At 46.8% G+C, this 18,024-nt stretch overlaps 1 protein-coding gene across 1 annotated transcript; it reads left to right on the forward strand.

Moving 5' to 3' along the window:
- The first annotated feature begins 224 nt into the window (after positions 1-224).
- On the forward strand, positions 225-16,866 carry RBM43 (RNA binding motif protein 43). Its single transcript, XM_075214183.1, has 4 exons — positions 225-474; positions 1,651-1,849; positions 2,424-2,518; positions 12,340-16,866. Exons 1-4 carry the CDS (start codon positions 256-258, stop codon positions 13,495-13,497), a joined length of 1,671 nt encoding a protein of 556 aa, XP_075070284.1. The 5' UTR covers positions 225-255; the 3' UTR covers positions 13,498-16,866.
- The last annotated feature ends 1,158 nt before the right edge of the window (positions 16,867-18,024 follow it).

Below are 18,024 nucleotides of genomic sequence, written 5' to 3' on the forward strand. Positions count from 1 at the left end.
AAGCTTAATAACTTCCTTCACTCTGCTTTATTTCATAATCATCAATGTGCCTGGCACCCCCCTTGCTGGTCACACCATAATGAACAGACCCCCTGGCACAGTCCTACACTTACCATTCACTACCCCCTGGCAGTGCCAATCTCCTGTACAATCTAGTTCCCAGACACTACCACTCACTGTGCCACAATCACTGGATCCTCTGGGCTGCCCTGTCTGTGACAGTCATATCATACACAATGACCAGCACCCCGGTCTATGCCCCCTGGCACTGCCAATCTCTTCACAGAGCAATGTCTGCTGGGCACACTACACCCCCGGGCACAGGTCTCCCAGGACATCACCCCCCGTCTTCCGGGTGTTAGAGGGAGTTCCCACCAGTTACTTCCACTTTCGTTTTCTCCGGCTCACGTTGCTCAGTCGCCCTCACAGAGGAGCCCGGTGGCCCCTGAGCCCGGAGGACCCCGGTACCCACAGGTGAGGGGGTGAAGTGGGGGCAGTTCTGTGGGCGGTACAGGCCCCGGGGCAGCTGTGTCTGTATCTTTACCCCACCGGGGTGTTTCCATAGTTACCAACTGTTGTGCACATTAGTCCCGATTTTATACTGACAACTTCTCAGTAACATCCCAGATCCCTGTGATTGTCCCATCTGTCCTCATGTTATAGTGACCATGGCATGCTGGGGCTTGTAGTGCTCCAAGGTCTGTCTACAGCAGCAGAGTGTCCCGTATGTTCATATCTAGTAACAGCTGGACAGTAACAATGACTAGTAATAGTAATAACTAGTAATAAACTACAGTGTCTGTATAAAGAGGTGACTGTTGTTGAACTACAACTCCCAGCAGGATGCCCTCAGCTTACATAATCCTGATGTCTATGCTGGGGCAGAGGAGCTGACGCTCTATCACGTGACACAGCTTATTTCTCAGAGATAGTGACACAGACCCGCGTCCTTTATGTTATAACCCTGGGACTAGCGCTGTGATATGTTATTATTCCCATGATGACATCTTACACTGTTCATGGAGTAAACTTTGTGGGACATAATCCACAAAGCTCAATGTATTCCACACGCAGCCTCCATTTACTGTTAGGTCAGTTTGTGGAGTGGAGGAAGTAGGAAATAACAACATTAAGTAGATCAGTTGCTCCCAAACTAGCAGTCTGCAAATTCACCAATTCAGACAGAGCATTTCTGTTACCTAGAGGACTGCAAGCCCACCGATCAGGCTGACTTCTGCACGGCCGCAGAGTAATGTATGATTCAGACGCTCCACCTTCATTAGCAATTTTTAAAATATGTCTTTTAACAAAGGGATGGGGCAGATATAATGCTGTACAAATGCAGTGATATTTCTTTATTCCAGGTATATTAACGAGCTTCTATATGTTATCAGTCTCCCATAACAGGTTTATTTTGTCTACAAAAGCGAAAGTTAATTCACATTATTCTTCTTACTAAATGTAACAGCTGTACCCCCATGTGTGAGAGTTGTTCTGTTGAAAATTCATTATTTGTTATTTGCTGCAGGTAACATTGACACAATGAGCTATATTGGTTTGCTGGTCTGTAGATGGTGTGATCCGTGCATGCTACATAGGTGTAAAGTGTATTTTGTAACCTAAATTTCCTCCCTTTATGGCCTGGTGTAGGTAATTTCGGTCATAGCCATGGCGGATAGACGAGTTCTACAAGTGTCTGGTATTCCTTCACGTCACTATGAAGATGACCTAGTGCGAGATAAGCTCTTAATACACTTTCTGCAATTCAAGAACGGAGGGTCCGATGTTGATGTGCGTTATCCCACAGAGCGGGAGGGTGTGGCCATGCTGACCTTTCATCTGGAGGAAGGTGATTAATTATTTGCTTGTTGTATATTTGGTTATACATTTGGTATAAATCTATACTTAGTTCAGACTTGAATGGCAATCTGGCAAATGTGGCCTTTGCCCAGAGGGCTGGTGTATCTGAGAACATTAGTGGGCTGGTCTGGCTCCCAAACTATTCTTAAAATTGGTTTCACTGTCTCAGTCAGCCCCCAGTCCTGCGTTTTATAAAGAAAATAGTTGCACATTTGGCATTAACAGACTCAATTTCAAACCACATAATTCCTCTGTGACATTATTAAGCTGAAATAAACCTTTTTGGCACCAAATAGCCGGATTTTCAGAGACATCTGGGTACAGAGCTGCCTATTTCTGCCACAGATAGGGCTAACGTCCAGGTCACAAAAATTGTGGGACTATTTGCAACTATTCGTAATCACCGTTATGTCATTTACCAGAACAAGAATGACCCTGTTACAATAAATATGATCCCGTTTTGCAATGAATTTCATTAGAATAATAATACTGAAGATTGTAGTTATAGTACAGACCAGCTCGTTCTGATGGAATAAATTACCTTTGTCTTTACATAATAACAGTGGCGAAGAGGGTCCTGGACAGGAAACACATACTGACCATAGCGAAATGCACCTACCCGTTGGAGGTGAGGCGTCCGCTGCAGCAAGGCTCTCAGGTAAGTGGGCCAGTGTCACAGAGCCCCATGAGTGGGAGTACCACTGTTACTGGTATATTACCATGTTCTGCCCCATCACTCATCTGCAATAAACAGTCTGTGAGCTATTAATCTCCCGTAAGACTTTTATTTGGACCTTCAACAAAAGCTAAAGTTAATTCCCATATTCATGGCTCAGAATCTCTCTTGGTAATGTTACGGCATAGTCCAGGGAGGAGATGACAGAAAGAGAGGCCCCAGATGGATAGATCATCATCATCATTATCACCATTTATTTATATAACGCCACTAATTCCGCAGCGCTGTACAGAGAACTCACGCACATCAGTCCCTGCCCCATTGGAGCTTACAGTCTGTATTTCCTAACATACATATACACACACAGACAGAGAGAGAGACTACGGTCAATTTGATAGCAGCCAATTAACCTACCAGTATGTTTTTTGGAGTGTGGGAGGAAACCGGAGCACCCGGAGGAAACCCACACAAACACAGGGAGAACATACAAACTCCACACAGATAAGGCCATGGTTGGGAATTGAACTCATGACCCCAGTGCTGTAAGGCAGAAGTGCTAACCACTACGCCACCGTGCTGCCCCTAGATCTGGTGATATATGAGCTCGGAGATATTGTGCTACTTTGTGACAATCTGAGTAATAGGATCAGTTTGTCTGTAATCCACCAACTAACTGGTAAAGAGCCAACATCTATGTAATCCCGGTGCTCCCACATTACTCCGCTGACAATAAACCCAACATTTCAATACAGCTGAATAATTATTTCTATATGAAAAGCCCGTACAGAGATACAGGACGGGACAGTGGCCGGATCATTGGGAGAGTGTCCAGGTTCTTTATTTTCCGCTTCCAGAGCTTCCGCAGAGATAGGGACGGGATGTTGTGACCACCAGCAGAATCTAACGCCCGGGGACCTCTCCTATTTTATATATGAGGGGACACGTGTTATATTGAGGTTAATCCAGCTGGGGAATTAGTGTGAATACTGGGAGCAGAGACAACACTGTGCGCAGGTGAAATGGATCAAGTTGGATTGAACCACGATGACTCGTGGAAGGTTAGGTCTGATGGCCTCTGTCATCGTATCCAGCAAGTCTTGTGTTGGAGGATGTATCCTGCCTACCTTAGGTCTATAGCTATATTACCATTGTACATCCTGTAATTAGTGATCGCTGAGCTTGGTCTCCATCTGCCACACATACATGTCGCAAAGTTAACACCACAAAACCACTAGTCATACATTGATACACATTTTATATTGCACAATATATGTCCATTGTTACCCATAAATTGCACAGAGACCACCCAATTACTAGGTATATATTGCACAGAGATATTCCCTATTAGCGACATATAATATACAGATATACCACGGTCCTCAGTTGCTGGACATATATTAGCACAGTCTGATTATAGCCCTGAATGACCCCGGGACTTCCAGACAGCGGCAACTGACGTGATGATGACGAGAGGATGCAAATAGGTTCCACAGGTCCAGGTCTTGTTACGAGCCGCAGCGGTGCCCAGCCGCCGCGACTCACTCACCCGCGTCCCGGCCGTCGCTATGGCGACCGGGACGTCACTTCCGGCCATAACCCGGCCGTTGCCCGGGCAACCAGGAGACGCTTCAGCGCTGCGTCCCGGCAATAAGAGGAGGCCGGGCGCAGCGTTCATTCTACAGCCTGTGGGCTAATTAATATGGGCGGATTATGGCAGGCAATTACAGGCATTAGCCTGCAACTGTGCAGGCCAGGTGCAAGCCCTGATTGGCTCTGCTAGTTACTGCTTTATTAACCTGCAGGAGTGTGTTCAACTTGTGATTGGTTTAGCTGGGTATTTAAGGCAATGAGGTCTGCTGCCTCATTGCCCGTTATAGTTCTGTATCCAGTCTGCTAGCCTGCTCCCTGCTTGTTCCTGTCTATTGGACCTTGTTACTCCTTACCCGTGTATGACTCTTGGCTTGAATTTGGACCCTGCTTGTGAATCTCGTGACCCTGACCCTGACCTCTGGCTTGAATACTTACCTCCCTGTCTGCTTGTGACCTCTGACCTCAGCTTGTTCCTTGATACCGTTGTCTGCTGCCGGCCTCTGACCTCTCCTTGGACTCCACTCCGCTGGCCTGGGTTCTCCCTAGCCGGTGCACACTTCACGACCCTCTGCCAGTCCGCAGCCCAGTCTGTCCCCACCATCAGGGGCTCCAGTGAATACCTGACTGGTAGAGTAGACTCCGGGTTGTGTAGTGCCGGCTAGCGGGGTTCCTAACATTATAACCGGCCCAAAAAACAGACGTTCCGGAGACAAAGTTAAGATGGAAGGAAGTGGAACTTCACCGTCTCCGGCGCAAGCCCTAGCGGGTCATGTGGAATCCCTGTACCAAATGATCCAGGGATTGTCTGAGCGTTTGTCCACTCAAGAAGAAGCTGCAAAATCTTCACAACCCACTCCGAGTTCCGTCTGTGAACCTAAGATGAATTTTCCCGGATCGTTTCACAGGAAATAGATCCCTGTTCCGGAATTTCAGGGAGAGCTGCAAGCTTTATTTCCGGTTGAGACCCCGCTCCTCCGGTTCAGAGCAACAAAGAGTCGGGATTATCATTTCCCTCTTACAGGGTGACCCCCAGTCCTGGGCGTTTTCCTTGCCGCAGACCAGTCCTGCCATGCAGTCAGTAGACGCTTTCTTCAAGGCGTTAGGTCTATTATATGACGACCCGGATCGAATGGCCCCCGCTGAAGCTCATCTACGGGCCTTGAAACAAGGCCGGCGCTCGGCAGAGGAATACTGCGCGGAATTTCGTAGATGGTCACCTGATAGCGGATGGAATGACCCTGCCTTACGCAGTCAGTTTCGTTTAGGCCTGTCAGAACAAATCAAAGATTCTTTGGTGCAATATCCGTCTCCTACCTCACTGGAGGATCTGATGCACCTCTCCATTAAAATTGACAGGAGAATTAAAGAGCGAAAAACTAAAAAAGAGGCATCTTCTCCTCAGTCTGCCCTGATTCCTGTTTCCACGGAGGATGAGGAGCCTACGCAATTAGGAGCATATCGTCTCTCTTCTGAGGAAAGAGACAGGAGACGATCACAAGGTCTATGTCTCTTCTGTGGCATAAAAGGCCACTTCTCCCGTTCCTGCCCAAATAAGTCGGGAAAAGAGCATGCCTAGGGAATGAGGGGAAAGTTCACCTAGGTCTGCAAATTATCTCCCCGAAAAATGCTGTATTAATCCCTGCACAGCTCACCTTCAGTGCTCGCTCTGTGGACCTGTCGGCCTTCATTGATAGCGGAGCTGCAGGCAACTTTCTTGATATCGGGTTTGCCCGCTGTGCCGGAATTCCGATGGTAAAACTCAAATCTGCTATTACTGTTTGTGGCTTAGACGGAAGTCCGTTGCCTGGTGGCAAGATTTCCTGGGAGACCCCGCCACTACAGTTGAAGATCGGAGCTCTCCATTCTGAGTAAATCACCTTCTTCCTGATCGATTGTTCGTCGGTTCCTTTGATCTTGGGCCACCCATGGCTTTCCTGTCATAACCCTGTCATAGACTGGGTAAAAGGAGAGATTGTCCAGTGGAGTACTTATTGTACACAGTCTTGCTTGTCACTGACTCTGCGTATGATTCAGCCTATTCCGGAGCAGCTTCCCTCACAGTATCATGAGTTCTGGGACGTGTTCTCCAAGAAGGCTGCTGATACCTTACCGCCACATCGTGACTTTGACTGTGCCATCAAACTTATTCCTGGTTCCAAGTTACCTAAGGGGCGTTTGTATTCCCTTTCTGCTCCAGAAACAAAATCCATGCAGGAATATATCGATGAAAACCTGGAGAAAGGCTTTATCAGGGCATCTAAATCTCCCGTAGGAGCAGGATGCTTCTTTGTATCAAAAAAGGACGGAGGGTTAAGACCCTGTTTAGACTACCGGGGATTGAATCTTATCACAATTAAAAACAACTATCCCCTTCCGCTCATCTCAGTATTGTTTGATCAGTTAAGAGGGTCTACTGTCTTCACTAAAATCGACCTTCGTGGAGCGTATAATCTCATCCGTATCAAAGAAGGAGATGAGTGGAAGACGGCTTTCAATACGCACTCTGGCCACTGCGAGTATCTGGTCATGCCGTTTGGCCTCAGCAATGCGCCTGCAGTGTTCCAGGACTTGATCAACGAGGTTCTCCGAGACTTCCTGGGTGGTTTTGTGGTCGTCTATTTAGATGATATCCTCATCTATTCCAAATCTTTACTCGCACATCAGACTCACGTCAAACAAGTCTTACGAAAATTGCGAGTAAACCACTTCTATGCCAGGCTGGAAAAGTGTGAGTTTGAGGTGCAGAAGGTATCCTTTTTAGGTTACGTAATCTCTTCTGAGGGATTTTCTATTGATTCAACAAAGGTCCAGGCTATTGTGGATTGGGTACAACCCAACAATCTAAAGGCGGTACAGAGGTTTCTGGGCTTCTCCAATTATTATCGAAGGTTCATTTACAACTTCGCTGACATTGTGGCTCCCATTGTCGCTTTGACCCGTAAAGGAATGGACCCAACTAATTGGTCGTCCCAAGCAGTAGCCTCATTCGAAAGTCTGAAAAAGGCCTTTATCTCAGCTGAGGTCCTTAAACATCCAGATCCAGCTAAAGCATTTGTTCTAGAGGTCGATGCCTCGGACGTCGGGGCCGGCGCCATTCTATCACAGAAGGATCCTCATACTAATCGTCTACACCCATGTGCCTATTTCTCCCGTCAGTTCTCTTCAGCAGAAGCCAACTACGATGTCGGTAATAGAGAACTATTGGCAATCAAGTGGGCCTTCGAGGAGTGGTGGCATTGGTTGGAGGGTGCTTCGCATCAGATCTCTGTCATTACCGACCACAAGAACTTGCAATATATACAGTCAGCCAAGCGTTTAAACCCTAGACAGGCCCGCTGGGCATTATTTTTTACCCGGTTTAATTTCCTGATCACCTACAGGCCAGGTTCCAAGAATGTCCGGGCAGATGCCCTATCCAGGAGTTTCCTGGCACACCATGTTCCAGTTACTAACCCGGAGCCCATTTTTCCTCCTTCCGTAATCCATGCCGGGTTAACCCAAGATCTGAATGTCACACTTCAGAGATTCCAGAGATTAGCCCCAGATGCTACTCCGGAGCAACGACTCTTTGTTCCAGTCCACTTAAGAAAGACGGTTCTTGCGGAAGCACATTGCAGTAGGGCTGCTGGGCACCCTGGAATTTACAAGACGCTAGAAATCCTTTCCCGCACGGTCTGGTGGCCATCCATGTCTGCCGACGTCAAGAGTCATGTCCTCTCATGTGAGATTTGTGCTAGAAACAAAGTTCCTAGGATCCGTCCAGTAGGCCAATTAGTTCCTTTGGCCCCTCCTGCGAAACCATGGACTCACTTGTCTATGGACTTTGTAGTGGATTTACCACCTTCTGCAGGACACAACACGATTTGGGTCGTGGTAGACCGGTTCAGCAAAATGTCACATTTCATTCCGTTAACCAAACTGCCTTCCGCTCGGGATTTGGCTCTCTTATTCATTCAACATATTTTCAGGCTCCATGGACTCCCTACTGACATCGTCTCTGATCGAGGTTCTCAGTTTATAGCGCAATTCTGGAGATCCTTCTGTACCCTTCTCGGAATCAAGGTCAGTTTATCATCCGCATACCACCCTCAGTCAAATGGGCAAACTGAAAGGGTTAACCAGTCCCTAGAAAAGTTTCTACGATGCTACACATCGGAGTTCCACGATAATTGGTCTTCCTTGTTACCCTGGGCGGAATTTGCCTGTAATAATTCCTGTCACTCAGCTACTAAAATCTCTCCGTTCTTCTGCAATTATGGTTTTCACCGCAGATCTAACTCCCTGTATTCACTCCAGTCCGTTGGTTTCCAGGAGATCCGCTCCACTGCAAGAGATCTCAGAGTTATCTGGAAGAAAGTACACTCATCATTGAGACAAGCCTCACTTGAGGCAAAAAAAAATTCGGACAGACATCGTACCACCTGCTCCCTTAAGGTTGGCCAGAAAGTGTGGCTGTCTACAAAAAATATCAGGCTCAGACAGCCTTGCAAGAAGTTGGGTCCTAAGTTCATCGGGCCGTTTCCTATCATCAAACAGGTGAACCCCGTCGCATTTAGGTTAAAAATTCCGGGTTCGTTGAGAATTCCCAACACATTTCATTGTTCTCTGTTGAAGCCGGTACTATATCCTGGTCAAGCCCAGTCTTCAAGTGTGCCTGGGAGAGGCTCCAGTGGGCCACAAAAATTTGTGATTCAAAAGGTCCTTGTTTCTAAAAAAGTTCAAGGACAGGTACATTTCCTTGTACAATGGAGGAATCGCGGATTGGAAGAGCGATCTTGGGTTCCGCGGAGTCAACTCCATGCCCCAAAGAAACTGAAGGAGTTCTTCAAAAATTTCCCTAGAAAACCGGGATGTCGGGGTCCCTCGACCCCTCCTCAAGGGGGGGGTACTGTTACGTGCCCAGCCGCCGCGACTCACTCACCCGCGTCCCGGCCGTCACTATGGCGACCGGGACATCACTTCCGGCCGTTGCCGGGGCAACCAGGAGACGCTTCAGCGCTGCGTCCCGGCAATAAGAGGAGGCCGGGCGCAGCGTTCATTCTACAGCTTGTGGGCTAATTAATATGGGCGGATTATGGCAGGCAATTACAGGCATTAGCCTGCAACTGTGCAGGCCAGGGGCAAGCCATGATTGGCTCTGCTAGTTACTGCTTTATTAACCTGCAGGAGTGTGTTCAACCTGTGATTGGTTCAGCTGGGTATTTAAGGCAATGAGGTCTGCTGCCTCATTGCCCGTTATAGTTCTGTATCCAGTCTGCTAGCCTGCTCCCTGCTTGTTCCTGTCTATTGGACCTTGTTACTGCTTACCCGTGTATGACCCTTGGCTTGAATTTGGACCCTGCTTGTGAATCTCGTGACCCTGACCTCTGGCTTGAATACTTACCTCCCTGTCTGCTTGTGACCTCTGACCTCAGCTTGTTCCTTGATACCGTTGTCTGCTGCCGGCCTCTGACCTCTGCTTGGACTCCACTCCGCTGGCCTGGGTTCTCCCTAGCCGGTGCACACTTCACGACCCTCCGCCAGTCCGCAGCCCAGTCTGTCCCCACCATCAGGGGCTCCAGTGAATACCTGACTGGTAGAGTAGACTCCGGGTTGTGTAGTGCCGGCTAGCGGGGTTCCTAACAGGTCTACAGGAGACTGTCGTTGGTTCTCACCCTACATAGTATGTCGCTCTATCAGTGCTAGTTTCTCTGGATCCATCTCCTCCGTTTCCTCTATCAGTTGGAGACCACAAACCTTGGTCCTAGGTCCTCTTCTCTATCTACACCACTACTTCTGAAAGACAAACTAGCTCCTTTGGACTATGTAGATGATGCCCAACTATATCTCCTCTCCTCATTTCTCGCTGTCTTGCCGCGTTACTGACTGTTATTCTACCATAGTTTCGCCATCTCAAACTCAGTCTTTCAAAAACAGCTGATAATATTCCCACCAGCCAACAGAACCTGCCGACCTGATAACGTTACCTTTGGCGAACACGACATAAACCTGCCCCTCAGCCGGCTGCCAAGTTCTGATCCACCACTCAGAACTGTCCTTTGTCCCCCACGTCCTGTCTGTATCCAAATCCTGTTACATCTAAAAGACATTTCCAGAACACACAGGTATCTGACACTGCACAATCTCCTGCAGTCACTATTACTACACCCTCGTTACCGATCTTCCGCTAACCAGACTTTCACACCCAAAATCTACAATGATTGTGGAAATTAGTCTAAATTATAAAACTTTCTTCTACAGCTGCTCCACTGTCAGTCTTTACATTGGTCCCTGTATTTTACTGAATCCAATATAAAATACTTCTACAAACATACAGGGATATTACCAACACTGCACCAACATACATCTCTTCCCTTGTCTCAAAATATCTCCCAATCACCCCCTCCGCTCTGCATAAGATCCTCTCATCCACACTCATAACATCCTCCCATTCTCCGTGACAGGACTTTAGGGCTGCACCCACTCAGTGGAATTCCCCTTCTCGTATAACCAGACTTTCCCCAGGTTTCAAACCTTCAAGCGTTCCCTGAAAACTCATCTCTTCAGGCAGATTGTCAAATTCCCACACCCCCCTCTCACACCCCGCGGCTCTTTTACCCTATTCATGAGTAAGCCTAGAACAGTTCTTACCTTACAACACTTTAGAGAGTGTATCTTTTCTCCCCACACTTCAAAACACATTGTTTAAGTTTTGTTGTCATACGAGAAGTACAGAGGGTGATGGAAAATTAGGAGAACTCAAGGTGAGAGGGTCCTAAGAGCTCACATCCTACAGAGAAGGGAGACGCACATAGACTGGGATAGGGGGGTGATCGCCAGGGTAATGGAGTTAGGAGGGCTGAAATCCTTGAATAAAGATATTAGATTTAAGGACACAACTTAGAGTAGAGACCAACCTGATAGGGGCGGGTAATGGTTCGGGATCAGACCGACAGAGTCTTGGAGGCAGGAGTGGGAAGAGGGAATCGGCGAAGTAGTGAGGCGGTGGTCATTGGCAGAGCTGAGGGGGCAGGAAGCAGTGTGGGTAGAGATGAGGTTGGAAATGTAGCGGGGAGGCTTAGTAGGTGAGGGGCATTCTGTAGGTGAGGGGCATTCTGTAGGTGAGGGGCATTCTGTAGGTGAGGGGCATTCTGTAGGTGAGAGGCATTCTGTAGGTGAGGGGCATTCTGTAGGTGAGGGGCATTCTGTAGGTGAGAGGCATTCTGTAGGTGAGGGGCATTCTGTAGGTGAGGGGCATTCTGTAGGTGAGGGGCATTCTGTAGGTCAGGGGCATTCTGTAGGGCACTGGAAGCCAGTGTAGCAATTTGCAGAGAGGGACAGCAAAGATAGAGCCTCAGGAGAGAAAAATAAGGCGATGGGGATATGTGCGAGGAAATAGGAGGGTATTATATTGTCTCTATGTAAATGGGGGTATCTATTTTTAGATTATACGATTTTTAAGTAAAAGACAAATAATAATATTAAGTGATAGATAGCATAATATATAAATGATATATTGATAAATGAGGGAGATATACCACAAAGGTTTTATAATAATAGTATTAGGTGATGGTACACAGGCTTTAGGATGGCAATGGTTAGGTGTAGGTTTGAGTGATAAATGAGCGTATATGTGATATGCATTGAAAGGTATGTAAAGTAGATATCATTACAGTGTGAGATGAAACAATGAGAATTATTAGAAGACGAGATGGGTCATAGACAGTGACAGTGAAGACTAAGTCAAAGTTGAAAAAAGCATGAATTAAATAAAATTGAAAACAAACCGTGAAGAGTGCAGGAGTAGACCCTGGACGCGTTTTGTGGATACTTAGACATGTGAATTACAAAAGTAAATTTCTGTTTTTAACATAGTCATATGGATAAATTATTGTATCCAAGATACTGATGTATATTTTATTTGAATATAACTTTAGTATAATATTTGAGAGTCAAACTCATGCAAACCAGATAACACAATAGTTTAAGCCAATTCAGAAGCGATTGTGTTTCCGAAGAAAAGCGACGTTGTGGCCATTGTAACACATCAGTAGGAACTGCGCACGTTGCTGACGCTCAGTGTAATCGTTATACAGAGCAGGAGGTTATTGGGAGACACAGCAGGAGGTCGGCAAAATTGTTTATGACAGTTCTATAATTTTCTGTTAATAGAAAGTTTTTATTTAACTGTTACATATATGTACGATGTGTAATAGCTGTTTCTTGCCCCTCAGTTTTCCATGCACGTTAAAACATTCTTGGACCTGGCGTATTTCAGTGACGTCTCTGAGGTAATGAGACTGCTGGAACATTACAACCTAAAATTCAATGAACGAGGTTCGTGTCTTCTCATTGAAGGGGATTTCTGTGATTTGAGAAGATGTCGTAAGAAGCTATATGAGAAATTAGGTGATTCTCTCCTCCGTAGACCGGATAGTGGGGAGAACCAAGCAGTCCATGTGGTTCAGGATCCCTCAAAGGTCCGTCTTACACCGAGAGATAAGGAGAAAAGACCACCCAAAGATAACAACCCCCCTACAGATATGGCCAATAGCAGAAGACCAAAAAATGTCCCAGAATTAAGAAATCATTCAACACTCATTGATGCTTCAAGACAACGTAAGGACAATTTTGCAAACCCATCCGCCAATCCTCCATCCCCGAAGTCAGCTAATGAGCCCTCCTCAGCATTGCCAGGTGTTACATCATCATCGCCAATGCATTCGGGGAATAACTACACTCACAACTCACTTTCTAGCAGTTTATATTTGGATCCAGAAGTTTATACCTATATAATGACATTTCAAAAACCTAAACTTAAAGCCATTCTCCATCAGTATTCTCTAGATATGAAAGGAGAAGACTGTGGGAATATTTACATGATCACATTTACAGCAAAGTCTCCAAATCATTCCACATACTTTAAAAGTGGCTTTGATAAAATGACAAAATTCTTTGCATTTTTTGAATCTCGTCTCCGTAGTGAAGAGATCAAATTGACGACCATGTCAGCTGAATTGAAAGAAGAAACCAAATCGTTACCTAGTTATCTATTGAAACATGACATTTGCTCATGTCAATATGAGGACTCGATAAAACTTATTGGACCTTCAGAAAATATCCATAGGTTTATGCAGGAATGGAACGCGTCCCAAGGGGAATCTGCACAACCTATAAGAGAAGAGAAACCAATCTCAGCCTCCTCCCGGCCCCCTACAGGGGCCCTAAAACATCTGCATCTCTCTGACAAGACCAGGACGGAGTCCCAGGTGACGCACCAGCCAACAGCACGTGAACCCGGTCAGAGGGAGACTACCAGGGGGAAAGGGAGACCACGAGGGGTACCTGGGACTCACCGAAAAACGTCCTTCACCAATCAGCCATGGAAATGAGTTTAAGGATATTGGAGATTATAACGCTGACATTTAATGAAATATTTAGAGGTCAGTGTCCGATCTCATTACACCAGTTGGTTTTAGCTGATCCCTCGTTCCATGATTAGCACCCACCATAGACTCTACATATATCCACTAGGTCACATAAGGACCTTGATTGTCCGACTATACGACCTGATTATAGCTTTAGTCTGTTCTGTGTAACATTCCCAGCGTGGCCTCTGTCCGGTCTGCAGCTAGCACACAGGTATTATATTCCAAGTTCTGCTTAATTCCAGATTCTGATCATCTTTATGTCACGTTCCTCTTGTTCAATATTGGTAGAAAATAAAATAACACCACAGATTAAGGTGAGACGAGGCGATATAGTGACTTCTATATATCATGTAATGAGCAGAAGACGCTACAATGTGGATCCAATGTTACAGTTTCTATTTTATTTTTCTAAATTGTAAGTATATATGACTGTTACTACCGATTAATCTATCAAATGTTTTTGAAATTTAGAGCACTTAATATATATTTGTTTTTTATTGATTATTAATAAACAATAATGTAATGTTAGTTGTAATTTAAAACTAATTCCTAAAATAATTGTTGATTTTGACCAGACACCTCAACATGACAATGTACGGTGCCCTACCCCCTGTACGGTGCCCCACCCCCTGTATGATGCCCCGCCCCTGTACGATGCTCTGCGCCCTGTACGATGCCTCGCCCCCTGTACGATGATCCGCCCCCTGTACGATGCCTCGCCCCCTGTACGATGCTCCGCCCCTGTACGATGCTCCGCGCCGTGTACGATGCCCCACCCCCTGTACGATGCCTCGCCCCCTGTACGATGCCTCGCCCCTTATACGATGCCTCGCCCCCTGTACGATGATCCGCCCCCTGTACGATGCCTCGCCCCCTGTACGATGCCTCGCCCCCTGTACGATGCTCCGCCCCTGTACGATGCTCCGCGCCGTGTACGATGCCCCACCCCCTGTACGGTGCCTCGCCCCCTGTACGATGCCTCGCCCCTTATACGATGCCTCGCTCCCTGTATGATGCTCCGCCCTCTGTATGATGCTCCGCCCCCTGTCCGATGCTCTGCTCCCGAATGTCCCACCTGTTTTCCTGTTGCAGGTTTCTGGGCATGTGGATGTGTCACAAATAATATTGAATAACTTGTCCTCTCCAGTCTGGCTTCCGCCCCCTTCACTCCACTGAAACGGCCCTAGCTAAAGTCACCAACGATCTCCTCTCTGCTAAAGCCAGGGGCCACTTCTCCCTTCTCATCCTCCTCGATCTCTCTGCAGCCTTTGACACCGTCGACCATCCCCTCCTCCTCCACACCCTCCAGTCCTTTGGTCTCTCCGGCCCAGTCCTGTCCTGGTTCACCTCTTATCTTGCTGACCGATCCTTCTCTGTCACCACCTCTGGATCTCTCTCCCCCCCGTCCACCCTTCCAGTTGGAGTCCCCCAGGGCTCTGTCCTGGGACCCTTACTCTTCTCTCTCTACACCTCTTCCCTGGGTGAACTCATCAGCTCCTACGGCCTCAACTACCACCTCTACGCTGACGACACTCAACTTTACCTCTCCTCTCCTGATCTCTCTCCCTCCCTCCTCTCTAGGGTGTCCGCCTGCCTCTTTGCCATCTCATCCTGGATGTCCTCTCGATTCCTCAAACTTAACCTTGCCAAAACTGAACTCATAGTCTTTCCTCCCTCTCACACCTCGCCCCCTTCTGATCTCTCTATCACTGTCGACAACACCTCTATCTCCCCTGTCCCCCAACTTCACTGCCTCTGGGTCATCCTCGACTCCTCTCTCTCCTTTGGCCCCCACATTCTCTCTCTCGCTAAATCCTGCCGCTTCCAGCTACGTAACATCGCTCGCATCCGGCCCTTTTTTCCCAAGATGCCACCAACTGTCTTATTCACTCTCTGATCATCTCCCGCTTGGACTACTGCAACCTCCTCCTTACTGGCCTCCCCCACTCTCATCTCGCTACCCTTCGATCTGCCCTCAACGCGGCCGCTAGGCTCATCTTCCTTTCTCGCCGCTCCTCATCTGTCTCCCCCCTCTACCTATCCCTTCATTGGCTCCCATTCCCCTACAGAATCCTGTTCAAGCTCCTCACTCTTACATACAAGGCCCTCGCCAACTCCACTGCTCCCTACATCTCCAACCTCATCTCTATTCATGCTCCATCCCGCCCGCTCCGATCTGCCAATGACCGTCGCCTCTCTTCCCCCCTGATCACCTCCTCCCATGCGCGTATCCAAGACTTCGCCCGCGCTGCCCCCCTCCACTGGAACAAGCTCCTTCCCTCTATCAGAACTTCCCCTAATCTGTCCAGCTTCAAACGGGCTCTAAAAACCCACCTTTTTCTTAAAGCCTTCCAGTCTCCCACTTAATTTCCTACCTTTTCTTCTACCTCTTCCCCTTCATTCCCCTTCCCTTATCCTTATCTCTCCCTCTCTCCCCTGTGTCTCTCTGTCTGTCTACCCCACCCCTTAGATTGTACGCTCCTCTGAGCAGGGTCATCTCTCCTCCTGTCCTCACCACTCTTAACTCGGCTCTCCAGCTACCTTGCCCTCCTCCTCGAGGACCCTCTTCCCCCCCCCCCCCCCCGTCCCCTTTCGCTCCTTCCTCTCCCCTCTGGGAGTTTCCCTATCATCCGGGCCCTCCCTCTCGGGCTCAGACGTATGCAGGACCTTCCCCTCTCCCCTCCCCCGCCCCTCTAGCTGTGCTTTGAGCTCACCGAGTTACTGTGCTTATTGTTTACTGTACTGTGCTGTCTCACCTTGTATTGTAACTTTGGCTGTCCCTGTACGGCGCTACGGACGCCTAGTGGCGCCCTATAAATAAAAATTAATAATAATAAAATAATATATACAGTATATGCGCTGTTACCCATAGCAACCAGCTAGCTGTGATGTGATTGGCCCTCTGGTTACTGTGGTACAGCAGGTTCTTCTCCCATTATTAAATAGGACCTATGGGGTGTTCGGTCTCCTGTAGCTAAAATAATTTCAGTAAAAAAATGATTTTTAAATAATATTTGTAAAACGTAACCTCACCCCCTACATGAATTGTAGTATGCAAATTAAATACAATATTCTTAGTGAATCCTGTTTCAGATATCTGCGAGTGCTGTTTGTACACAATGGGGGGGGGGGGGCATTGTACAATAATATCCTGTATCAGTCGTACTACTTAGACCCACATGTGAAGCTATTACATTAATATATATTGTGTCAGCTGACATTGGGGAATTTGCAAACTCACTGAAATTTCCCTTCTGTGATGATATATTGTATTTTATGGACCTGTCAAATGTATGTTTTGATAAATACACTTTATACTGTTTGTATTAATCTTTCTCTCTCTTCTTTCTTGTGTCTCGCTAGACATGGAAAAATCTTACTAAAAAAATGTTAAAAAAATAGTTTTTAATAATTCCCATAGAGCCAGGAGGGTCTAACAGAGGGGTCACCTGTACACGTAATATAACAAGGAATAAGGTTCACATCTCCTGTGGATGTCTGTGGTCCCCTGTAATAATCACCATAACACGTGGCCGTTATTTACCGACTGTCCTAGACACAGGCAGACGTCAGACTGTTACCTGCACCCTGTATAACAGCACTGCCTCATATAACAGGAGATCAGAGAACACAGGAAATGATGACACTAATAACAGACCACATCAGTGTCATCTAGAGGAAGGAAACCTCTCACATAGACCACACGTGTGTCATGCATACAGCCCGTGTACAGCACATGCAGTATCTGTAGATACAGTATGGAGTATATTTACTAAACTGCAGGTTTGGAAAAGTGGAGATGTTGACTATAGCAACCAATCAGATTCTAGCTGTCATTTTGTAGAATGTACTAAATAAATGATAACTAGAATCTGATTGGCTGCTATAGGCAACATCTCCACTTTTTCAAACCCGCAGTTTAGTAAATATACCCCCATGTGTAATATTTCCAGACTCGTCCAGTGTAGTAACTGCAGCGAGTGTAATATCTGGAGACTCAGCCAGTGTAATATCTGCAACCAAACTAATATATTACAATCACACTGTGTCCCTTCATAATAACACTGTGCCCCTGGCTGTTATTTTGTAATATCTTCCCCACCTTGTAAATTCCATTATAGCTTTGGGAATTATTTGCATCTCCTTATGATCAAAACTTTTACATTTTTAATGTTTAACATTTAATCTCATCCTCCTAATCCTCTGTATGAAGTGCTATAGCCCCCTAGTGTTCACACAGAGTATTACATAAATCATTAGAGGTTTGTTCATTTCCTTTTTCAAACTCATCTTGTGTCTTTAGATCGTTTTAACGTAATCGCCGCACACTGGGCCTGATTCACCAAGGGACGCATACTGAGGACAACGTGCGTTTCTTTTAAAATGCACGGAATTCAGGCATACGCGCGGCCAGATTCAACAAGGAGCGGCTGTGAAGACACGTGCGCCGATTAATTTGGGTGTATGTCCGCTCTGCTCTACTACATA

The sequence above is a fragment of the Mixophyes fleayi genome, chromosome 5, assembly GCF_038048845.1.
Source record: "Mixophyes fleayi isolate aMixFle1 chromosome 5, aMixFle1.hap1, whole genome shotgun sequence".
NCBI lineage: Eukaryota > Metazoa > Chordata > Amphibia > Anura > Limnodynastidae > Mixophyes > Mixophyes fleayi.